We start from the raw sequence: 27171 nt of genomic DNA, 5'->3' as shown, positions 1-27171 counted from the left end.
ATTTGTAAACGATGCCCTGAATAGCTTTACAGTATCAGCTACGCACATTAATAAGCATGATACACAAAATAAATTCCAATTGTTTAATATTCTATTATCTTTCCCGTGGTTTAAAAAAATTTCTTTTTGAACTAAACAACAATTAAAATACAAAATGATTGACAAACTTTCGTGAGAAATACTCAAGTTAATTTCGAAAATCGTATTTTCATATATTATGTGAAAATGACCATAACCATGTGTTGTACCAAAGTTACAGAATCTTTCTTCTAGTGTCATAAACTATTTACTGGCAGCTGGTTTCCTAGGGGATTTTATTATTTTTAAATGTAGACTACGAAATATGGTTTTTTTTCTCGGGTGCACAGATTTGTCCACGTGTGTACTTCACTCTCAGTTCTAACAGCCCTCGCGACGTCTCTTCCGTATGTACCTTTGCACTTAAAGAAAACTAGGACTCGGCCTGCGAGAGTTGTACACCGCGGATAACATACAAACGACTCATGACTAGAGACCTGGAAAATTCGCTGATTCTTTTCGTGATATGCTACAATTCAAATAATTATACCTTTAGTGCTGCTTCTACCACTGGTTCACTGTCTATCTGGGGTAATGAGGGCCAATTAGAGACCCTCACTCACAGAAGTGTCGAATCACAGGCCACCCAGTCGAGACGACTCACAAGTCAGCAGCCAATGAACAGTTGGCATTTGCCCGAGTGTGTAGAGTATAGTGAAGTATATCCTGGAGGTCATTGAACCCGCGAATTTTTCCGGTCCCTACTCATGACCTGGAGCGCACCTTGCCTGAGGGAAGATGGCGGAACCGGGAGCACCTCGCTATTGTTCCCGTCACGCCCCGCGCCTCCCTGCGATGACCGGTGGTCACGTGCAGGGGGCGGGCAACGAAGCCCCGGTGCCCGCCCCTCCCCTCTTCGCGCGGTCGGCGATGGCTGGATCCACGCCTCGCTCAGGCAGTCGCAACTTTCAGTACGTAACTTGATGTAAGCTTTTGCACATACGCCATTGCTAAGCATATGTATGTCTGTAGAGGAAAACAAAAAACCCAGAAGACGAAAACAAAAATTAAGCAAAAAATAGCTGTTGTGAACAAGCTCTAAACACAACATTATATTCCATAACAGGAATATGGTCAACAAACAAAGAAAAACAAATAAAAATGGACTAAGAGAACGAAAAAAAAACCCAACAAATGATGACAGAACAATAAAATATTGAACCCAACAAAAAAATTCAACACAACAGTTGAAACGAGACAAAAACACGACAACACGAAAATACGAAAAAAACACAATAGTTTTCCAATACAGAAGAGAACGAAAAAAAAAAAAACCCCACAAATGATGACAGCACAAAAAAATATTGAACCCAAATAATTTAATTCAGCACAACAGTTGAAACGAGACAAAACCACGATAAAACGAAAATACGAAACAAACACAATAGTTTTCTGAAACAGAAAGAAGCGACGTTTCGGGAACTGCTATCTGCTCCCGTCCTCAGGCAGAGACGCACATGGTATGAAATTACAGGTGCGAGTACGTACTCGAAAAAAAATCTACATTAATTGAGAGCTGTCATTGGTTTGAACGGATATAACTTGGAAACACACAAGCCAGAACCCATGTTAGGACTAACTTTACAGAATCACAACATTGGAAATATTTTAACGTAGTTCTAACAAGCGTGTTTCTAAACACGTAACTTAGAAACATCCAATTATAATTTACCAACACTTAACTAAGAAATTTCAAAATTTAGCAACACGCCACTCAGAACTATTACAATTTCACAATTTTTGATCGAATGACCTCATCGTGTTCGAAATGAAGACTCAGGGGTCCAAGACGGAATTGTTTTTAAGTAATTTCGTTATAAAATTCTAAAATGTATCAAAAATACAATATTACATATACTCAAATTATAATTTTATGATGCTTTGATGTATGTGGTTTTTTTTTCTTCCCCTTCTTTTCTAACTGAAAGAGCAACTGCGACATCCAAAGTTTCTTCCATGTCCTACGATGGAACGATATATCCGACAGAAACAGCAACCACGAGACTGATAAGTTTCTGTGGAAGGCTTTCAGTTCAGTCCATTCTGTCAGTTCGGACTGTTCGATCTGGAATGATGAGCACCTGGACTGACATCGTGTGCGCGAGGACCTCTCAATTCAGTCCAAATTATTGTCAGTTCCGACTGAGCAGTTGTTGTGCTCATCGCGAGGAGGGCTGTGCGTTTATTTTTTGCTAATCACCGAAAAACAACACCGGACAAATGGCCGGGTCTTTAGTAATCGCCTCTTACACGCACACACACACACACTCTCTCTCTCTCTTTCTTTCTCTATCTCTATTTCCCCTAGGGACCGACTGTCATCTCAGTCCGCCGGATTCCGCCAATCGTACCGCGCATCGCCGTATCCCCGAAAGCTGATTAAAAAATCCCCCCCTCCCCTTTTCCCCCCACTCACCGACCTTTTCTGACGTCACGGGGCTGCTTCTGACTTACGCCCCATTGCCCCTCGGGGTCCGCGGCGCCAGAGTGCCGACAAACACACCCTCCCTCCTCTCGTCTGCACTCCCCCTCGCCAGGGAGACTCCGTCCTGCGGCCCGCTGCGTGAGGAGAAGGGGTCATGTGGAGGGGAGGGCGCAGCACGCACCTGTGTTGGCGAGGCGTCAACACCTCGGGCTGCCCTGTGTCCACAACTCCCCGGCCGCGGACCTCCCGCGGCTAATGAGAGACTTAGCAGACGCATTAATTACGGAGGGCGACCCCCGCGCTGATTGCTCCCGGACTCGCTCCCCTCCGCTTCCACCCCCCTCTTTCCCCATCCCCCCTTCCTCCTCTACCCTCCGCGGCAAGTCAGTCACAGATCGCCTTGGCGATACAGAAGCGAAGCCCGTCGCTTTCCACTGCCTATCACGGTGTGATGACCTGGCTAGTTTGTTCATTATTGCTAAGGGCATGTATTTCTTGCGAAAAGAAATGAACACTTTTTAGTAGGGACCTGCAAAATTCGCGGATTCATTGACCTCTATGATATAGCCTACTCCACAGTCCTTTAAATACTCGCGGAAATGACACCTGTTCATTAGCTACATACGCGTTTGACGTCTCAACTAGGCTGTCCGTAATTCGGCACTTTCTTGGTTTAGTGTTTCCCATTGGCTCACAGTTCCCCGGATAAAATATGGGCCAATCGCAGAAGCGGTACGAAGATATAGTTGTTTTGATGCTAGCCTATCGCAAAATGAATCCGCGAATTTTGCATGTCTCTACTTATTAGACAAGGTATACCCGCACCTGTTGGTTTCTTCCTTGTGATTGGCTGGCCGTCTAGCGAGAGGAGTCGTCGCCCTATTGGACCGGGGCCATTCAGGACGCGTTTGCTTCCGCGATGATTCACTGTGATTGGTGTTGTAACAATCGACATGTACCTGGGAGAAACTCGCCCAATCACGAAACACAGACGATGTTATAGTGCTTTTAACTTTCGTCTAGTCTCGAAATCGTTTCGCGAAATAGGCATGCCCCTACTTATTACTAAGTAATTCCTCTAATATTTAGTTCTCTTACACAAAGTTACAGAAATTAAGTTATATAAGGGATTGCTCCCCCTTTTGTTTGGTAACCCAGCCCTCTTAGCCGTTAGGCCCTGCCGGCCTGGGGCCCCCACGGGCGTGGATACGGATACGCCGTATACGCGAAACAGGAGAGGTGTTAGAAATCCGGCCATGTCCAGAGGCTGAGGCTACCAAATCCCAGAATATACACCACCGTCACCCCATGCCTCACTCAGCTAGTCAGACGAGTGGCTGCGTCCTGAGCTCTGAGACGTTATCGGCACTGCTGGCGCTAGGGACTGGAAAAAATCGCGGTTTCGATGACTTTCAGGATAAACTACACAGTCCTTAGTATACTCGGGAAAATAACGCCTTTTCATTGGCTGCTGACTTGTGAGTCGTCTCAACTAGTTTGCTTGTGATAGGATACTTCTTTGGTTGAGTATTTCCCATTGGCCCAGAGTCGTCCAGATGGACAGTGAACCAATAACAAAAGCAGATTAAAGGTATATGTATTTGAATTTTACCGTATCGCGAAATGAATCCGCGAATTTTTCCGGTCTCTAGCTGGCGCCTACCCCGATCTCCCACGTCACACTGGGACCCCGTGGTCCGGTGGAGGTCCTATCCAAACCTCTGCCAGTTGTCCGGGCTGGTAACCGGAGCTGTGTCGTCGCTCACCACGTCGACTCCGCATCAGACTGGGGAAACCCTTGGAGCCTGCTCCAAGCGATCGGAGCCACCACTACCAAGTACGAGTCCTGCCCAATCAGAATCCTGGGCCTTGGGGGAAACTTTAGTGGGACACCATTCAATCTTCCATGGATTCTTCCCGTACTACTTCCAGCTCGGCGTCAACGACACGACACAACGTCGCAAACACCGCGCCGAAGTCATCCACGGCGGAGCCCCTCCCTCGAGAACAGGAAGGTGGCGGGGAGGGGGCAGTCAGCCCCCCCCCCCCTTCTAGTTCCGCCGCCGGCCGCAGACAGGTGCTGCCGGCCCGGTTTACAGACTGACCCGCTCGAGTGTTTAACACGTCCAGGAATCCGGCGGGCATTCCACCAAACCTGAAATACTGCTGGGTAATGGATGGCGGATGATATTTTATCAGCCGACCCTCGGGGGCTAATTCCTCCTGGAACTTATTTGAATCGAGCTGCGGGCAGGAAGGGCCCAGGAGGGGGGAAGATGGGATGATGTATTGTAAAGCGAAGGTGAAAATAAACAGGGTCGCGCGCTGGGCGCGACAAGGGCGCAAGTGCCCCGTGGCGACTGCCTTCTGGGTGTCTCGCGTGTTTGTGTTTGTGTTGGTGACGTGAGTGATAAGTGGGAGAAACCAGCGCGCCATGGCTTATAGCTAGAGACCGGAAAAATTCGCGATTTCAATGACCTGTAGGATATACTCCATGATCCTCTATGCACTCGGGAAAATTACATCTGCTCATTGGTTACTGACTCGTGACACCTGTTAACTGGGACGCTAGTGATTCGATAATTCTTTTGTTTAAGGTTTTTCATTGGCCGAGTATCATTCAGATAAACTGTGGCCCAATCACTGATGCAGTAAAAAGGCAAACATTTTTGGATTCTAGACTATCAAGAAATGAATCCGCGAATTTTTCAGGTCTCTACTTATAGCAAGGCTTTGAACAGGCGCGCAGTGCAACTACTGTGATATGTGAGTGGTAACCATTAGATACATTATATGGCGGGGAAATGAACATAAAGGTGTAATACAGGTCGACTTGAGTGGTTTTTAAAAATCGGCACCGGATGTTTTATGCCTAAAACTTATTATGGGCATGCATATTTCACGAAAAAGATTTCGAGACTAGCTGAAAAGCTGTTTTTTTTGGTTGTGATTTTGGTCAGTTTCTTACACGTAAAAGTCGATTATTAAATCACAGTAATTCATTGCGGAAGCAAACGCGCCATGAGCAGCTCGGTCAAATAAGGCGTCTTCTCTCGCAGACGACCGTCAATCATTAGGAAGAAAGAAACAGCTGGTGCGTGTATACCATGTTGCAGTCTAATAGGCGTTCAGATTTTTATTCGCAAAAAAATGCCTGCTCCTACTCATTATGAAAACACGCGTTTCAGCCATTTTAAACTCTTCTAAAACTACATTTTGAGAACAGAAACTACTCATATGTCCTCTCTGTATTCTTCAATGCTTTTCCGCAAGCTGACCCCACTCGGATATATCCAGCAGTGTGGTTTCTTTTCTGAAGTTCTGCACACCGCATGTGTGCCCGGGTAGGGAGGGGGGCTCTTAAGATGGGGGACGTGACCGTCACGTGTCCTTAAAGCTCCCTTTCCCGCCATTTTCCCGCCATTTTCCCGCCATTTTCCCGTCCGAGGGATCCTCAGTTCGTAGTTAACACGCGGTGAGTGTCATGGGTTCGATCCAGCACCCTTCACTTACACGTGTTAACTCTTGACACAGCACTTTTTTTTTTTTTTTGTAAATTGATCAGATATATTCGTGCCAAATTACAGATATATATTTTTTAATTTGTACATTGACATGAAAACAACTGTATTTATTGAAGTAGCCTGTCATCTGGTTTGTAGCCGCGTCCTTGGCGAATAATTCACAGACGTTTCGGTCGACATTGCAGTCACCATCATCAGGGAGCAGTTACCTACTGAAAGCTGTAGGTAACTGCTCACCTGATGATGGCGACTGCAATGACGACCGAAACATCGGTGAATTATTCGCCAAGGACGCGGCTACAACCCAGAAGCCAAGCTAATTCAGACAATGGTCGTGAAAGCCTGCGAACATTACTAACTGTATTTATTTATTACCGACGGTAAAACGTGTGTAGTAAATGTAATCATATTTCTTTTTTCTAGTTTAATGATACACCCTTAGTCATGGTTACGCTAGCAGTTTTTTTACTTGTACTCCTTTACACGCGTTATGAAGAAATGATGAAAGTGAATTTTTATGATGCAGGCGCACCATGCAACGAAATGTTCACAGGATGAAAAAAAGGCTACATACAAAATACTTTATATGTACTTTTAAATCATATAGCCTATATATACATACTTATGTTATTGATATTGAGTACTGGTCAATATAATTTAAAAAATATATATATTAATTGTGAATATTAATGATAGAAATAGTGTTCATAAACTTTTTCAAATATATTTATATAATTGGGGCTATGTTCCGGTATGTATAATTTTATATGATACATTTTTACATTATTTTTAATAAATAATTTTAATTAATAAATTATAATAAACATTCAGCATAGTTTATTGACTTTATTTATCAATTAAAATTTAATTATTTAATTTTACTAAATTAATTTATTCTATACACGTGTTTATAATAATATTGAATACTGAGTATTTATTTAAAATTTTCATTTGATTGCATTTATACTTAACCAACCGTATTTATAATACCACTTCAGTTATTTTGTTATTTTATTTTTATTAATAATTAGGTTGCAAATTTTAAGCTTTATTTTTATCACGCCAAGTAAGTATAAATTCTAACGCGCGTACAGAAGTACACGCGCATTAACTGTTTTTGCTATTTGACTAATAATTCGTTAAAACAGTGATCTGGACCTGCGTTACGTCCGTCCTGTACAATCATTAGGCAACCTACCGTTAACCTGGCGGTACCTTCAAACACATGAACGTTACTTCTTGGCGTGTGATTGGCCGGTCGTTACTCTGACGTGACACATCCCAGAAGACGTCTAGCCAGTGGTAAGCATGCAGCTGTCTGGCGTGTGAATCCCGAGGGGGACGCACCACAACGCCGAAAAACACTAACGCCGAAAAATGTAATTGCAGGACTGCCAAAAAGGTTAGGTTAGGTTAGACTAGGTTAGGTTAGACTAGGTTAGGTTAGGCTAGGTTAGGTTAGGCTAGGCTAGGATAGACTAGGTTAAGTTAGGTTAGGTTAGGTTTGATTGTGGTATTTCGGCGTTGATGTACATTTAAGAAACACACAAATTCATTAAGTTGTTATTTCGGCGTTGTGGTACACAGCAGTTTTCTAGCTGTCGGCGTTGTGGTCAATTTTGACATTCGGCGTTATGGTATTTCGGCGTTGTGGTAACGACCCAATGTGGCTCGGGTCGAAGGGGTGGACTGTGGAATCTAGCGCGGCCAAATGAAACTTAAAAATGAGTAATTCTAAAAATCACTACAGAAATGGACGCTGTAAACACGGGCTCTTCGGAGGAGCTCAACTCCATTCCTGGCTTGTTTAAAGGTTTGAGTTCTTCTCGTCTCGTTTTATGTTCTTCGACGAGAGGGAAAGAGACAGACAGGAAAGAAAGAAAAGAGAGTGGAAGAGAGCTGAGACTGCAGCGACAATGATGTACACTCGCGCCTAAAAGTTTCGGCACCTGCGCGCTACGGTAGCTCGAATAGGAGAAAAGGGGAGGAAAGGGTTTTTTAAAAAAAAGGGGAGGGGGATGGTGAAGGGGAGTGGGGGGGGGGGCAGCAGGATTTAGTGCAAGCCAGTTTAACGAACAAGCATGCCCCACGCATACCAATGAGATAGCTTCTTTCATTAGCACCGAATGTTCGGTCCGTAAACCATAAATCGGTTTCAATTAGGCGCCGTGTTAATGGGAACATGTAATAGAAGTGACGTATAAAAGAAAGGAAAGACAACGGTTTTCTGCAGCAGCAGCAAAAAAAAAGTGTTATTTTTTTTTGTTTCAAAGGAACGTCAGGCGTAAATAGAATCTTTTTTTTTTTTTTCCTTTTGAGGAAAATTGACAAATGATTTCGGCCGCGCCGTTCCGTCGTTCTGAGTGATTTGTTTCGCCCATTAGCATTTGTTTTCGCGTTGCCCCGCGGGCTCGTTGTGATTGTAACCCGGCGAGAGAGAACACATTCTGCGAGACGGTTCTCCCGGCCGTCAGCTCGGTCGAGGAGTTAAACGAATTTCCCGCCGCCGACGTGTGTCCCGGGGGTTGTGCCGCGGAGGTGGAGGGTGGGGGGAAGGGGCGGCTCCTGGCCGCGGGTCTGCGGCGGCGGGACGAGCTCCTCCCGCCCCCCGGCCGCCCCCGGGAGCGGCGCTACGCGGCGATGAAACCTGCCGGGTCGTGTCTCTGGGCGGGAGACTTCACACACACGGGAACAGGTTTGTTTGTAGCCTACATGGTAAAACAAACATTTTACTTGTTGCAACCAAATATTTTGTTGAACCTGACCATATCTGGTGAGTAGCGAAATTTATTTCTTACGCTCAACAAAATATACAATCGAATTGAAAAAAAAAAAACACAAATATGTTTTTTTGGGCCTACAAAATGTATTAACAAAATACATTAATTTCGACAAATAAGAAAACCAATTTTTTTCTTCCGTCAAACAAACCTTTATATCACCCATACAGCCTGTTAGATACCGCGTCGAACTACATACAGTCAATCGTTCTCTTTTATTAAATAGATTGTATGTGTTACTATAATTCTGAGCTATCGGCCCATAGGTTATATATAGAGATCGGAAAAATTCAATGACCTCCAGGATAGACTCTACTACACTCTACACACTCGGGCAAATGCCACCTGTTCATTGGCTGCTGTCTTGTGAGTTGTCTCGACTGAGTATCTGTGATTCGACACTTCTTTGAGCGAGGGTAGGTATCTAATTGGCCCTCATTACTCCAAATTAACAGTGAACCAATTGCAGAAGCAGCGCTAAGGTATAATTATTTGAACTGTAGCATATCACGAAATGAATACGCGAATTTTTCAGGTCTCTTATTACTAATGGCTAGGGACCGGAAAAATTCGCGGATTCATTTCGTGATAGTATAGAATCCAAAAACGTTTGCCTTTATACTGCATCAGTGATTGGGCCACAGTTTATCTGAATGATACTCGGCCAGTGAAAAAACCTTTAACAAAAGAAGTATCGAATCACTAGCGTCCCAGTAAATAGGTGTCACGTGTCAGTAGCCAATGAGCAAATGAAATTTTCCCGCGTGCATAGAGGATCATGGAGTCATTCCTACAGGTCATTGTAATCGCGAATTTTTCAGGTCTCTAGTTATAACTAATAGCTTTTGGGACAAAGGTCTCAAATCAGGATTTTTTTTTTTTTGATAAATCAGTTATGAGTACCAGGGTCGTCTCTTCGTCGTCGTACGTCGTCGTCGTAGCAGCGGCGGTGCCCGTTAAGGACGGACGCAGCGCCAACTCCCCTGTAGCTGGCGCCCGCTACATTCCTGGGCCGCGTGCATTATTTGTCGAGGTATTATCCCCCGGGGAGGCTCGTGGGGCCCCCACTAGACGTCGGGTCCCTGTAGGGGGGAAGGGGGGTAGAGAGGAGAGACCTTTACGACCCCCGCGGCTGTGGAGCGTGTTTGAACTAGGGTGCCGGCTCTCTCTCTCTCTCTCTCGCGGGGGACAACACAGGCCAGCCCGTGTTCCTTCTTCTCTTTTTATTTTATTGTTTACCTTCTTGCACCCTCCCTCCCTCCCTCTGCCCCTCTCTCGTACAGAGGTGAGCGCGGGACTGATCAGGAAGATTGTGCGCGCGCCTGGCTCGAGGCTTTAGGGCTTACTTTAAACTTGCTGGTGTTTCAATTTAGTGTTATAAGTAGAGACCGGAAAAAAATTCGCGGGTCCAATGACCTCCAGGATGGACACCACGATCCTCTACACACTAGGGCAAATGCCAACTGTTCATTGGCTGCTGACTTGTGAGTCGTCTCGACTGGGTGGCCTGTGATTCGACACTTCTATGAGTGAGGGTCTCTAATTGGCCCTCAGTCCTCCGTATTGACAGTGAACCAATGACAGAAGCAGCACTAAGGTATAATTATTTGAGTTTTAGCGTAGCACAAAATGAATTCGCGAATTTTTCAGGTCCCTAGTTATAAGTAGAGACAGGAAAAATTAGCGGATTTAATCGACGATAGGCTTAAAATTCAAATACATATAGGTAACTTTTAGATGATTTCGCTGTTGGCTTACTGTTCATCTGGACGAATCTCAACCAGTTATAAAACCCTCAACCAAAGAGGGATCGAATCACAGCCAAACCAGATGAGACGACTTACAAGTCGGCAGCCAGCGATCTTACGTTTTTTTTTTTGCCCGAGTGTACAGGGGAATGTGCAGTCTGTCCTGAAGGCCATCGAAACCGCGAATTTTTCCGGTCCCTAGTTAACCTATAAGTTGTATACTTTATATCGTAACTTCTGATAGCGTAGAAGCAAGATAATAAGGCGTGGTTTTGCAGTAGTTTTATTTTTTTTAATATATTTATTATGCTAGTATACCGAGAATATTATTTTGGATTCATTTTCAATGTAAATGTCCCTAAATTTAAGAAATCAGCAAATTTTACGGTAGATACTCGGGCGACTTCGTAACGTCAGTTCTTCGTGAATTCTAGACGAAAATTTTTCCACAGTGTAATTGTCAAAAAATGGCGTTCTCTCTAAAAAAATTCAAGGTGAAGGATTTTTGACAGTGTGGGGGCCGGGCGCTGCGGCTTCTTACCAGCCTCTCCGGGGAACTCGCCAGGCTTCTCTCCAATCGGGCCGGGGAAACACAGTCCTCTCTATTAACTGAATTAACATAAACTGAAATTTGTAATTTAAGGTTGGGTCACACGCCATGCTGATTTTAGATGGATTTCAAAGCAATACTACCTATTGCAGCAGTTACCATGGTGCGACTCTTTCGGAATATATATATATATATATATATATATATATAGTTTTTCGTTTCATGGTCCATAGGCCCCAAAACCATCAACTCAAAAGTTTTATATATGTAATAACGATTTTGTAGACACAATAACTGTCGTAATATTTTTCACAAATCACTTCCAAACTGATACATAAAATCTAGTAGTGGTGAATGTAGGTCGATTTCGTTTAGGGGCAATATCCGACCAAATAGGTGGAAATGGGGAAGGATTTTTGATAAACAGAATAATCGCTGTAACTGCCATAATATGTAGAGACTGAAAAAATTCGCGAGTTCAATGACCTCCAGGATAGACTCCATGATCATCTGCCTACTTGGACAAACGGCGCCTGTTTATTGGGTGCTGAATTTTGAGGCGTCTCAAGTGGGTAACTTGTTATTAGATACTTTTTTTTTATTGATTGTCTCTAATTGGCCAAGAGTCCTACATATTGACAGTGAACCAATAGCAGAAGCAGCACAACGGTATAAATATTTGAATCTTAGCATATCACGAAATGAACCCGCGAATTTTTCCGGTCTCTAATAATATGGAAAATATCACATCCGTTTGAACGTATTTTAACTCGGAGCAGTAGGTAATACCAAAATATTTTGTCTGAATAATTTTTTTATACGACCAACAATGACTGCAAGGGGTTGGAAAAAAAGGGTAGTAGGACAAAAAATAATCATAACTCCCTTCGTTGTCACAACATAAAGTTCGTACAAATTTTGTATTAATTGTATAATTTTTATCTAAAACTTTTGTCTGAATCAATTTTTGATAATACAATCCATTACTGCCGAGAGTGTAAATAAAAACGGTAGAAAGACAAAATGTCATTTACTTTTTTAGTATATATACTATCAAATATATTAAAATTTATTGTAAAACGCCTAAAATTTATCTAAAACCTTTGGTGAACAATTTTTGATTGAACAAACTATTATCTTAAAAACAGGGGTTGAAATTAAAACTAAATTAAAACTTTCTAGTTATAAAATTCGTCGGAATTTATAATAACAATCTTAATGTTACCTTAAAACTTTGTACAAAAAAATTATACGACCACATATTAGTGCAAGGGATGAAAAATAGTTTTTGAAGAACAAAAATAATAGCATAACTACCATAGTAGGCTTAATATGAAATTCGTTAAGACATTCAATGCCGGATGCATTAAGTTAAAAACATTCAAAATATTTTCGCTGTATGGAATATGAGAAAATGTTAAATCGATCTTTTTGAATATTGGCGAACATACAGGATGTTATGTAGGCTATATTAAGTTCTTAAAATGTTCCAGGAGTTTCTAGAAGTTTCCAAAATATTTCCAGAAGAAATAGGTAGGTTACCTCGAAACCTACCTACGCCTGTAGGCTGTGCCGAAAGGGATTTTTTTTAATTTTCCCTTAATTACTATTAGTTAGCTGTTTTTGTAAATTTAACACTATGCCTGTAAATTTAAGAAACAGTCTTCTGTAACTATCATTGCCATCACGACACAGTATTGGTTGGATATATTTGAATTTGAAATGCCGCGAAAGAAAGAAATAATAGTTTTGAACTTGGCATTAATTTAGATATAAATTGTTATGGTGATCATTTAAATAAAAAATTGCTGTGTTAATCATTGTTTACCTATGCCAAGCCGGGTATTGCAGCTAGTGCTTGAATACGAATAGATTCCGTCTTGTCGAGTATATTGTTATTAATTCTGGATCATCTAAGGTGATTCTAACAAATTTCCAACAAACTGCATTCTGATGCAAGCATTCATGTTTGAAGTTGGGTTCGACCAAAGTATGGCTCCTGAGCCCTAATTAAATCATTATTTTATTTTTGTTGGTACAATAATGTTTACAAAAATATTTAACTTCGTGTGTTGATCTTTTCTTTCATCGAAAGTTGTATGAAACTGTTAAAGTTCAGTATTTGATATCATAAAATAGTAAATATATTGAGGCCAATGTTTGACATGTTTCCTTTATTCGTATGATAGTATTGATAGCCCGTCTCGAAACGCCTTCAATGTTTTTTTTTGTAAATGAACCCGAAAAGTTTTTATATAAAATTACAGAATTTCCAATTTTTTAAATTTACACGAAAAACACTGTATCACTACCAAATATTGTTCGCTGTAATAATTGGTTCGGATTTTCACCCGAGCATTAATGCTATGAGTTGATCCAATACCTCCAATAGTTAAAGGTTAATTGTAAACCGTTCCCTTAATAGTTTTACAGTATTAATTGCGCACGTTATTTGGTTTTATTGTGGTTATTAAGGTCCAATTATTGGATATCCAATCATATTTTATATTTTTAAAATAATTATTATCTAATCATACATCAATTCAAAACTTAAAAGAAACTATGCCCCGATTTTCGTAAGGAACACTCAGTATTAACTCGAAAAACGTATTTCATGTATGCAAAAGAAAGGTAACACGAGAGCCATGTGTTGTACAACGTTACAATATCTTTCTTTTAGTATTACCATTGAATATATATAACTTATAGAAGTCGCGAGGGGATAGGTTTATTATTATTTCAATTTTCGGATCCAAAACTGTGGTAGTTGTTAGCTCCGCCGCTAGACAGCTCTTCTTTCCACAAGAGGGTACTCGTAGTTACCAGCTTCCACGACAGGGCGCTGTAGCGTCGCTTTTTTCAAGGTCGTGCGCGTAATTCTCTGTCTCACTCTATCGAGAGGCGGTGCCTTTTGAGGAAATCCGAGCGCTTAGATACGGGCGGGCGCAACTGAATTGGAGGAGTACGGCCACCGAAAAAAAAAAGTGCGGTTAAAAGATGCCAACATAAAAAATTAAGTTTTAATTATAAGAAAACTACAGAAATTTCTTAAACGTAATAACGTAAAAAAAATACTGACATTCGTAGTTAAGAATTTATAAAATGTTGTGTTAACGGAGTGGCGCTTAGAGTAAAATGGCAAAACATAATTTGGAATAATTCTTGACAACGTTGAATGATTTTGGTAGCTATGAAACAACTATGGCTGCGATGACTGTTCAAACGCGTGCACGTGCTGTTATTAGTAACTGAAACTAATGGTATGATGTCATACTTTGTGGCTATGCAGTTTATAAATTTTTTAACATAAGATGAAGCCTTTTTACATAATGTTTTGGTTGTTTCGTAATTCAAAATAAATAATCTTAAACGTTATATGGTGAATATTCCCAGTAACGAATGACCACAAAAAAAATCAATTTTGCCAACATAGATCTGAAAAGTTAACGATTTACTATGTTAAGTTGCTTATAAATAACGCACATTTCCCGGATCTCCAAAGAAAATAAGAGTTTGTGTTATAGCATTGAGTTGCCACTCTTTATATTCCTTGCTTTGAGGTTAGATACACAAGTTATGCTCGTAAAAACGATGCGCAAGTATTTTGCATACAAATATATTTTATTTTAATAACCGAAAGGTAAATATTATTTCCATGAAATATAATACAATTCTTTAAACACAGACAACATATAAGAGTTATTTTTTGTTTATTATTTCATCTGGCGTGATAAATATTATATTTTAAAAACAGTTTGTGGATTTTTAATATAAAATAAATATTTATTTATGACATCAATTTAAGTTGTTCAAAAAATTCACTTTAGTATGAAATCAACCAAATTCATGTTATTCAGGGCAGAAAATTAGAAACTACCAAAAAAAGATTATTTACGTTGCTGTTTTGTGTAAATCTGTGCACGGACTTAGTAAGTGATATATTTATAATTCCTAATTTTAGCAACCCATTTTAACACAAGATAAAAAGGATTTTATACTAAAAATTATTATGTTAAACCATTAATTAAAAGGAAACATGTATGAATAATCTATTTAAATTTTCATTTGAACAGTGAATATTATTTTGCAACAATAAATATATTTTATCATCGTATATTACGGATGAAAAGTTTGTATTTCCATCTAATCCGAAGTATTATGACACAGTTAATTAAATTGCTTTACAAGTTTTTATTTACATGAAAATCATTAAAAATTGGTTGGGAAGTTATATAAATATACAAAAACAAATCATTATACATACAATTTTATTATCTTAGTGGATTTAAATTAATGGTGTCCCAGTGACTACTGCGAAGAAAAAAGTCTTGCGAAAGGTTTCCTCGTAATTGAAATTCGTCAAAAAAATCTATCTCTCATTTTTGGTGACATTTCTGACAAGTGGTACGATGAAATTTGAGACTGACAAATGAATGTTGTGAAGCAATAAACAAAATATCACATTCGTGAACTACAAAAGTATAGTTGTTTTTATTTTATAGTAAAAGTGTATCTAATAACCCGTGGCTTTGCTCACGTAATTTCCGGGTATTGCTGATATTCTACCATTTTAAGTAAAGTATGTATTAAATTCCAAAGATTATTGAAGAATTATACACAAAGAACTGTCAAGTAAAGAACATATTTAATAAATAAAAATATTTTACGACTTATTTTTAATTGGTTTAGCGTAAGCCTATTTTAACTTTTATTTAAAATTAAGAACCTACTTATTTTCTATCTCCCGGTTTAGTGACTTTGAGAATATATTTTTCCTTGATGAAATCTTAACTCTTTTCCATCTGACGAAGAAGCCAATTAAAAAATAAACTAAGACTCGCGCACTTATTGTATGTTAAGACTGCCATCGTTTTAAATTACTGTAATTTTTTTAGTTATAGTCATGCTTAGGATAATAACATACATAATATGCCTTATTACGCATACATTTCAGTATTCATGAAACCAATGCATTTTTTTTTAAATGTAGAGCAGTTACCAAATTTCTTATCTCGCATATTGATTTTTTTTGGTATGGCTAGTATTACTTAAACTAAATTTTTGAATTTTCACTGATGTACTCTTTTCCCCTTTCTATGTGATTTAGAAAATATAGCAATATACGTAAACCAATTAAACCAAAATCATCCTGAATTTTTATTACCGAAAAAAGTTAAATACAAAAATGTTAATATGCGTATTTTAATGTTGTATATATATATATATATATATATATATATATATATCTTGCCAATACTGATTTAGTGGGTTCCATATTTTTTTTATTTAAAAAAATAATAATTACCCCTTTTACTACTTAATAGATAACATTGAATAAGAGAAGGTTGTTTAAGGTATGTTGATTTTCCTTGCCAATATCTAAAAGTAAAGTTGTACAAACGCGAAATATTGTTTAAATAAGTATTTTACTTTTAAAATAAAACCATATTTTGAACGGAACACTGACTATTGGCCCAATACAAAGTTTTAATAGCTAATTTTCACTTCATTGGGTACAGAATCCCATCATTCAGTGATTTCCGTGGCTAGCTTCTTTTGGGATTTCATCATTCTCAAACGACGGTAAGGGAAGCTCCTCTTCAAGGTCGCCTAACGATGCTGATAAGACCTGCCGGGTAATTTGAATCGTGGGTCTGGGATTTTACAAGAGGGGGGGGGGGGGTGAAGGATGATGTCACGACTGGGCTGGTTAACCTAGTTCTGCCAAATACCGCCAGGGGCGTATACGGCCGATACACAGCGACGAAAGCGATCGCAGCGGCGGAGCTTGGAACTACAACAATTCTTCTGAGAAACCGGACAGAAAATTTAACCTGGGCTCGCGACTTCTATACATTATATATATTCAATGGTATTACCATTGAATATATATATATATATATATTCAATGGTATTACAAACCAAGGGCGGCACCAGGGAGGGGGAGGGTAGGGGGCAGTTACCCACCCCCTAGAGTACTAGAACCATAGAGATTCAAAAAAATGTAGCCAAATGCAAAAAAAAAAAAATACATACTTTTCCCACAACTTGTTCTCCCCCCCCCCCCCCTTAGGCCAACGGCTGGCGACGCAATTGCTACAAACTATTTCCTGGCAATTGTTTCCAAAGTAATCTTTCGTAAAAGCACAGAATTATTGTTTTTCTGTGTTCGTGTAGCCGGCCCTGGCTCCGACAGGAAGCATTCACGCGGATTGGGACATCCCTATCTCCCGCACAAGTCTAGGGGAGGGGGGGGGGGCTTTCTTGGCCGGACCACGTGACCCACACTCGCGGCCGAGCGAGCTGCCATTGTTCGGCCGCGCGCCGGCTGAAACACCGGAAGCTGCCTGAGCGATGCCGCCGTGTTGAGCAACGATCGCTAGCGGCATGCAGATTTCGCGAAAAGATTTTGAGACTAGATGAAAGTTAAAACACTATACCATCGTCTGTGTTTCGTGATTGGCCTAGTTCCTACCCAGGTACATATCGATTGTAACAACACCAATCACAGAGATTCAGTGCGGAAGCAAACGCGTCCTGAGTGGCCCGGTCAAATAAGGCGACGACTTCTCTCGCCAGACGGTCGTCAATCACAAGGAAGGAACCACAGGTGCGGGTATACCTTGTTGCAGTCTAATGAGTGTACAGATCTTTTCACGAAAAATACATGCCCCTAAACGATCGCTCGCTTCTGGATTGCGACGCCTTGCAGCGTTTGGGAACACTGAGGCCCCGTTAAGCGCCTCTCAGGTATACCCGGTTGTTCGACTGCAACACCTAGTACCTACATTCGAGTCAGTTCATGTCTGAATTGAAACTAAACGACCAATCGTGATCGACGTTACAAATTTGTACTCGCGTGAATTGGTAGCATTACAAAAAAAAATGTAATGAATTAGGTACAAACATTTTCTTTTGGTGGTCAATACCAAGAGATAAACAAAATAGAAACATATAAAATTAATCTCGCAAAACATGAAGGACAAAAGTACTTAAACTCGAAGAAAATATTGACATTAGAAAATATACGTAGTCTTTGCTATGAAGGATTATTTACTTTATACCACTTCGTTCCATTCACGAAATTACTTCTATAAAATGTCATATACCGAGAGCTGAGATGTTTACACATTAAAAATAGTTTAGTATACTACCCCCCCCCCCCCCTAAGTTTATAGACAATTTCGTTTTTGTAATTCGCGAAAACATTACGTGAATTTTGAAGAGCATCCCAATAGAATATTTGCTGATAAACGCCGAGCAAACACGAATAGTCCGCGATCCTTAAAGGCGACCACTGCTTGTCTCGGACTAGCGCCGCTCGACCCTAACGTATCGCGCCGGTTTGCTGCCGGCCAGCATGGCCGCCGCTGTACCCGCCTCCTGGCGGCATATTTCCGAATTGTCTCTAATGCGGGGCGCGCGGGTCGCCGACCTCCGCCCCGCCCCGCCCCGGGCTCGTGTATCCATTCAGCCGCCGCAGATACCGGCGGCGCGAGCACGCTTGCACCCCGCAACAAGCACTAGGCTCGGACTAACTCAGTCAGACTATACCACTACCTGTACCGGCGGCGCGAGCCCTCTTGCGCCTCGCAGCAGGCACTAGGCTACGACTAGGGGGCAGGCATGTTTCGCGAAAAGATGTGAACCCTTATTAGACTGAAACAAGGTATTTATTCACGCACCTGTGGTTTCTTCCTTGTGATTGGCGGGCCGTCCGGCGAGAGAAGTCGCTGCCTTATTTGACCGAGGCCACTCAGGACCGCGTTTTACTTCCACGATGAATCACTGTGATTGGTGTTGTTACAATTGATATGCACCTGGGTAGAAACTAGCCCAATTCACGAAACACAAGACGATGCTGTAGTGTTTTTAACTTTCATCTAGTCTCGAAATATTTTCGCTGGATCTGCATGCCCCTAGCTCCGACATGTTGCTCGGCCAGGCAGCACTGTCTCGTGGTGAGCTGCAGCTGCAGCTGTCACAGCCAGTGCAGGCCACGTGGTCCGGCTGACAGACCCGGGAACTGAACCACGGGTCGGCTGACAGACCCGGGAACTGAACCACGGGTCCTCGGAGAGATCCAGGCTGCGGATTGCCACCTTCCACCTCTACTTGTGAACAGGTAAACGGACAAATTCGGGGGTGTAAAGCACTTCAGGATAAAGACAATCTTTTCAATTCTTGGGAAAATTTCACCTGTTCACTGGCTCCTGAATTGTGAGACGTTTAATCTGGGTAGCTTGTAATCGTGGCCCCTTTTTTCAAGTGTTTCTAATTGGCCTTGTGACATCCATATGAACATTCAGCCAATAGCAGAACCAGCACAATAGTAAAAGTATTTAAATTTAAGGCTATTGCGAAATGAATTCGCCACATTTTCCGTTCTCCACTTATGAAACTGGAAATTTCAGGGGCAGGTATTATTTTTTTAAATCCTGAACGATCAGTAGACTGCATTGAGGTAGCCCGCACCAGCGGTTTCCTCATTTTAAATTGGCCTCCGCGTGAAATAGAATCTATGGTCATATTTGACCGGCTCAATCAGGTCTCTTTTACTTTCACATAGAATGTCGGTGATTTCGTGTGCCGACAGTATACCTGCTACAGTATACATTGATACAGTGTTTAAACTAACAACTGGTTTCGATATATTTTCGCGAAAAATATATGCCCTTAGAATTAGGTGGTTACTGTGATGTCAATCAAGAATGAAAAAAAGTTATTTTTGAAGTACGTTTGAGTTTAATAAATAAGCGGCAGGGTGTGCTGAGGGCAAGTTAAGGAAAAAAAGTTGGATATGATAGATGAACGAGTTCCGGGAACATGGGTTCGAATCCCAGAGGAATATTTACAGCTGTGTTGCCTGCCAGACGCTCTGATTGCCAGAGAGTGTAGGTTAATTGCCAACCGGAGTACATATTCGTCGAGTGCATTAACAGTATCCATTTTGTTGATGTAGCCTTCACTGTGGATAATCTGTCATATGCCAGGGTGCTGGCATCAAATCCAAAGCCCCTAATTTTTTTTAAATTCAATTCATTTTCATCTCTTTTTCTTGCATTTTGACAATAAATCATTAAATTAAACAGGAAATTTAACAAGCAAGCTCGTGTGTGATTGCATCTAGTCACATAAATCTACGTGTGGTATTTTGTCTAATGAAAACATTTTTAAAATTGTAACAATTGACGAATAAATAAATAAAAAATAAAATTAAGAAATCTAAAATTAGTTTTTATGAATTTGGAAGTTAAAAAGAGGAATTAATTTAAATAGCCTACAAGGTATAATATAACATTTAATCAGGAAATAATCTATATATGAAAGTCAAAATGCAGAACCACAGTTAATCTGAAGTACTTTAGGCCAGTAAGATACCAAGTTGAGACATCTCACAAGTATGCAGCCAATGAACAAGTGATATTTGCTCGAGCATCGAAAGGACCGGATGGTACATTCTAGAGGTCACTAAACCCGCTAATTTTTCTAGTCAGTGTATATTCATTATATATATATATATATATATGTGTGTGTGTGTGTGTGTGTGTGTGTGTTGGTGTGTGTGTGTGTGTGTGTGTGTGTAGGTCCGGAACGAAATTAGCAATTTCACTTTGCCAATAGTTCAATATAGACATGTCGGATTACACTTACGAAAATTTTGGAATGTTAGTCCTTTTTCAGGCCGGTGTCACACTGAGTTTTTGTCGCTGCGGTTACTTTTTTTTTTTAATGAATGTTCCTTCGAACACTTTTTTTTAGCGTGAATAATGTTCGCAGGGTTTCACGGCCATTGTCTGAAGTAGCTTGGCTCCTGGGTTGTAGCCGTGTCCTTGGAAAATAAATCACCGACATTTCGGTCGACATTGCAGTCACCATCATCAGGGAACAATTACCTATTAATGTCGACCGAAACGTCGGTGATTTATTTGCCAAGGACACGGCTACAAACCAAGAAGCCAAGGTAATTTTGTCAGCGTGTACCTAAAGCGAAGATGAAAAGGCACGAGGTAAAAGTGTCAAAAATCTAACACGTAAGCCAATGGCGGCTTCAGGATGACTTTTCGGGAAGGGCTATCGCACAAAGAAAGGTCGTAGTTGCAAAAAAATTAAAGTGGTCAGATATTAGACTTGGAATATTATTTACAAATTACAGGTTTCAAATACAGAAGCTTAGTAGATAAAATTTTAACATATGAAATTAAATATTTAAGTAAACATAAATATACACTAATCAATAAAAATTGGTCTCGGGAGGGGCTATCACCCCCCAACCGCCCCCCCCCCCCCCCCTTCTGGAGCCGCGCTTGGTCGTAAAGCAGTCGACAACCGCATCCGGGTCCAAGCACTATCAGCGCTGACGGACGCCGGCCCTAAAAGGTCGGACGCGAGCCGGGGTAGCTTCTCCTGGGGGGGGGGGGAAGAAGTGAGCTACGCACGAGCGTGTAATCAGCGTGGTCGCGGCGCCCAATCACGTCGTTGGAGCCGGCGATCTGCATAATGGCCGCGTCCCCGCCTGGTCGCCTCGGAGGCTGTGACGGAGGACGCACCACAACGCCGAAATACCACAACGCCGAACGTACAATAACGCCGAATCGACTACAACGCCGACAGCTAGAAAACTGCTGTGTGTACCACAACGCCGAATCACCACAAAACGTCGAAATACACCAACGCCGAAAAAAAAATGTCATTGCAGGACTGCCACAAAGGTTAGGTTAGGCAAGGTTAGCACACAAATTCATTCAGTTGTTTTTTCTCTTTTCATTTTGCTCCTGTGGGCCCCCCCCTCCTCCCCCACCCCTCACCGCAGCAACATTTTTCAGCGTTACTGTATTTCGGCTATGTGGTACACAGCAGTTTTCTAGCTGTCGGCGTTGCGGTCAGTTTGGCACTCGGCGTTATGGTATTTCGGCGTTATTGTACGTTCGGCGTTGTGGTAACGACCCGCTGTGACGTCTGGACCCCGACTGGCCCCCAGCCGCTCGGCCAGGCGCCGACTGCGCTGTCGGTCTCAGCATACAACACGCGTCCTTAAGGGCCAGGCATTTCCCCCTTAAAAAAAACAATTCTGAACGCCCGTTGGTCCGTTTTAGATGCTACACATCCCTGACTAGTATATACTGAAAGACTCGCTCACAATAATTTTTTTTACGTAATAACGTCTTATAAATCGATGAGCGCCGGCTTGCACGCACGGGAAAAAGCACGACTAATTGTCACGTTCCGCCTGAGCCGAGCGTGCAAAGAACCGGCCAACCATCCGTGCGAGAATATCTTCTATAATATCAAACAAGTTAAGGCGGGCTATTAAAAAGCAACAATTTGAAAAATTTTATATGACGCTATCACGTAAAATTATCGTCCGTAAACCGACTTTACAGACAAACCCCCCCCCTTTTTTTTAAATTTTTAGTTTGTTTTATTCGGAGACGAGACATTACTTCTGCACTCTAGGCTGTGTCCAATGAGAATACACTTGCCAGTTCCGCGAATTCACTTGGAAAAAAAAATTATGTCTCCTGATTATGATTCTTTTAAAACACCTGCGAAAATACGCTTTTGCTATCTGGCATTTGGCTGGACTTTTGGACACGGGTGATGGGATTTTGGAGACGACCTTTGTTCCTTGGGACGAAGAACCATTCAGCCCGCGCTCTGAAGAGTAAAAAATAAAAAAAATATTTGGACGAACTCGTGATATCAAATCTTTTTCAAACCATGATAGAAGGTGAAGATTGTTTCATGGGTGGGGTGGGGTGGGGGGGGGGGGGGTGTGAGACTGTGGTGTGGAAATAAATGTAACAAACACGCCGTGGAGTTGAAGCCGAGGCCTAGGCCTATACCGGGCAAACAAATCTTGTCGTGTTCCTCGTGAGGAGGATTGAGGAGGATGAGGATGAGGAGGAGGAGGTTGTCACTCGAGGCACGCTGCCGCGGGAGTTTAGCATGAGAAGTGCGGGTGATGAGCTCCACAAAGACCCCCGGCGGGCAGGGACCCCGTCTCAGCACGCGCCGTCCCGGGGCTGCGCCCCCTTCTTGTCGTTCACCTGCCGGCGGTAAACAACCTCGACTCTTCCGCGTGCCTGCCTGAGGGGCCATCTCTCTCTCTCTCTCTCTACCCCAACCAGCCTCTTGCGAGGGGAAGCCTTCATTTCACAGACGAGAGAGCCATACCCGAAGTTCCCCGAAGTTTACATGATTTCACAGTATCTTTAATGTAATCCTAACCAAATCAACCGTACACAATGTTTTAAAGTATTTATAATGAGCTAATCCAACCTGATTGACCATTAGTATCCTTTTATCAACACCGCCATATTTATTTACAATGAACAAAAAAAAATACCCGAAGATTCACTTTCGGGCGTTTGGATCTCTCGTCTGTGAAAAGTAGGATTCCCTCTTGCGAGCGGAACAGAAACATCCGTGTACAAAAAATTTTTTTCCGGGACTTCAGCGATCATTCCGTCGAACCACATATAATGTGGCCCCAGTTGTAGGCCTAATTTATAAATAATAAATAAAATGCTACTATTTGTAAATTCGCCTCTGTACGTATGTGTCATTCTGAGGGTTCTTTTAGTTAACTCCGTGAAGCGGGCTAAAAGTTGTACGTTTACACGAGAACTACTACTGTATCTCTAAAAATATTTCTGTTCGGATTCTCACCCGGGTATTCATGCTTTGTGTTGTCCCAACACCTATAGTAGTTAGTTATTTGTAAACCGTTCCCTGAACAGCTTTCCAGCATTAACTGGGTACATTAATAAGCACGTTGAAACAAAATAAAGTCCACTTACCTATTTGGTATTCGATTATTTTTTCCATGGTTTAAAAAAAATCACACTTGATTGAAACATAAATTAAAATATAAAATTATACGTCAATTTTTAAAGTTATATTTCTTTAGGCGCGTTCTGAAAAAATGATGAAAGCGAAATTTTAAGATGCGCGCGCATCGCTGTAACACAAAATTAACAGGTTGAAGCTGCCCGCTAAACCGCTCATAAAGTCTAGAAAAAAAGCTACCAACAAAATAGAAATAGAACCTCTATTAGTCGCGCATGTTGGAACGCTCGTCGCCTCTGATCTCTGTTTTCATATTTATAATATTTATCCACATGTTTCTAGTTTCTACATTCACAACACGTGTTTTAGTTTCATACAATGCGAATTATATATGTACTAATAAATTATATTCAGTAGTGATTTAAATTGAATATTTTGATTAATATTATTTACTATTCGTAAATATTAGTAAAAAAAATTGTGCCTTTATACTTTTTCAAGTGCTCCAATATAATTGAGTTTTACTATCCGTATGTATTATTTATTAATATATATTAAAATATTATTATTTAATATAATTAATACTAAATATTATTAAATTATTAATGTTAAATATTTATTATTGATTATTTAATATTTACAAAATAAAAAATTAATTTAATAAAACAATTTATAAAAAATTTGTGATAAAAATTTTAATGGAACATCAAATTAAAATACCAATTTTTAATATTTATAACTAAATTGATAAATAATAAATATTTATAAAAATAAATGAACAAATTTAATGAAAACTTTTTGAAAAAAATGAAAAGTGATTATTAAATGAAGAAAATAATAAATATTTAAAAAATGAAAAAAAATTTAAATTAAATTTTTGATTTTACTATAGCGGAGCTATCAAAGAGGCAAAACAGCATGAAGTCTGCCCTGCTACCAAATTAATTCCTTGGAATACGTGAATGTACTATGATGGTTTTATGTTGGAAAAACAATTCACCTGCAGGATTGTTGGTCGTTGTGAACGTATGACCATGAATCTTGTAATGAAACATGACTGGAGAAACCTGCGGGTCCAATATTCTTTAAGCTGGACTTCATAGTAGTATGCATAATAGTTTGGGTCGTAGAAGGCCGATACCTTTGCGGGAAGTCTTTTTAGTCCTAGACTGTCTTGAACCTAAATGATACTTTCTACGATAAAATTTCTTCCAATGTTAATTTTTTTTTGAAGTCTGGCTTGTATTTATGCAGATTCGTTAGTTTATCCAGTCCCTGTAATATAGAATAGTGAAGCATGTTTGAAGTTATGGGTAGAGACCGGAAAAATTCGCGGATTCATTTCACGACAGCCTAAAATTCATACAGTTACTATACCTCAGTGGTGCCTCTGCTATTGGCTCGCAACTCACCTGGATGACTCCGGGCCAGTGAGAAACACTCAACCGAAGCTGTGTCGAATCACAGGTTGCTACATTGGGACACATTCGCAAGACAGCAGCCAATAAGAGGGTGACATTTTACCGAGTGTACGTAGAACTATAAAGTTCATCCTAGAGGTCATTGAACCCGCGAATTTTTCCGGTCCCTAGTTATGGGTCAGTGTTGTGGTGTGATGTAGTGCAGAGGCGCCTGAACGATCCTTCGCCACTCCGCAAGGTATAGCTCATGCCACGTAGCTGGTCTCTCGCCTGCCTTCAGTAAGCAGCCATGGGTAACTTGTGCTTCCCCACGAGTGTGAATGGGAGAGATAAAAATCTTTGAAACATATCTCCCAAACAAATAAAACGTACGAGATGAGCAACTGGCAACTGAAACTTGAAAACTAAAGATACATTTGCCTATGTAGTGAACTGTCATATTATGTATTACATAATTACGATTTGCAAAAAAAAATTTTCTACGTTTCTCTCAAAAACCCATTTTCCTCGCTCCACACAAGGTCTTATGATTGGGAATTTATTCAATCTCGCACATTAGTTCAGAAGTATTCTAGAATTGCTTTCAACATATGGCCTAAGAACGTTCAGATCAGTTCGGTTGAATTTTCTTTCACGCTTCACGAATGGGCGGAGACACGCACTTGAATGTCGTTGTGACGCACCAGGAGACTTGGCGATGATCGTCCAGAATTGTTCCTCTGGACCAGTGTTTCTCAACCCCGATGTGCTCAAAGCGCTCTTTTGGCTATTAGTATAGGAATAAAAACACGGGATTATAGGTTATACCTATGTATTTAGTGTAGGCCTAGCTGTTTACAAACAGTAACTGGGTTTAAAGAAATAGTTTGACCTGCAAAGGTTCTCAATTTGAACTCGGCAGTCGTTGTGATTTAGAAATAAAAAAAAAATCATGCTTCAGTAACCCCAAATCTAAAAAATAAAAAAAATTAGTGTATTAGAATTTCAGAAACGAATAAGTTGAATTTCACAATATTTAAAATAAAATATGTTGTATAAATTAAAATAAACCTATATCTTATGACTATTATTACTCAAACCAACTAGGGCGCAATCGATCCATAACTACGTACAAAGCTAGCACAATAAGGATACATTAAAATCACTCATTGAAACACGGAAACACGTTATAGTACCATAGCTATCTATGTCAAGGTTAAAAATAATAAATGATTATGTTGCGTTCCTAACGAGAATTAGTTCTATCTCACAATTATATAGGTACTTCACTGAAGGCATTTTTTTTTTTAGGACAATGAATTGAATGTAAACATGTTAAACTGTCTTAAGTATCCGAAATTGTTTAGCTGGGGAGATGGTATCTGGACGATACGACGTCTGAAACTGTTGGGAACCATGTGCTAGACGGACGGACACAGGCTACACGCTCCTCGTGTTTGGGTGGTTGGAGAAGTATAGTCACCTCCTGGTACCCGTGGCCAGATGGCGCTGGAGGCCCGGGGGTTGGGAGGCGCTGGCCCGGGTCTGATGCTTGCAGAGTGGCCGGGGAGCTGTCAGTAACCCGCACCTCTTCTCTTTCAGGAAGCCTTCCGTGGACGACGTCGGCAACCCCACCTCCGTCAACGCGCGGTGAGTAACACGTGGCGAGGGTGTTGTGCGCGCGCTTCCAGGTGTCCGCGGAGCTTGCGATCCGAGCGGGACTAGGCGATGGGTCAGAGACCTGAAAAATTCGCGGATTCATTTCGTGACAGTCTGGAATCCAAAAAAAAAAAAACGTTTGCCCTTTTTACTGCATCGGTGATCGGGCCACAGTTTATCTGTGAATGATACTCTCGGCCAATGGAAAAAAAAAA

At 40.9% G+C, this 27171-nt stretch overlaps 1 protein-coding gene across 1 annotated transcript in view; it reads left to right on the top strand.

The window, feature by feature from the left end:
- The window catches only part of LOC134537479 (protein trachealess), a 504924-nt gene that overhangs the window by 165307 nt on the left and 312446 nt on the right, over window positions 1–27171 (top strand). Inside the window, exon 3 of the mRNA XM_063377954.1 lies at window positions 26900–26947. Within this exon, the coding sequence (XP_063234024.1) occupies window positions 26900–26947 (48 nt within the window). The remainder of the gene's footprint in view (window positions 1–26899; window positions 26948–27171) is intronic.

The sequence above is a fragment of the Bacillus rossius genome, chromosome 12, assembly GCF_032445375.1.
Source record: "Bacillus rossius redtenbacheri isolate Brsri chromosome 12, Brsri_v3, whole genome shotgun sequence".
In the NCBI taxonomy this organism is placed as follows: domain Eukaryota; kingdom Metazoa; phylum Arthropoda; class Insecta; order Phasmatodea; family Bacillidae; genus Bacillus; species Bacillus rossius.
Note: the sequence above shows the minus strand (reverse complement) of the source record. Positions and strands in the feature narration are given on the sequence as shown.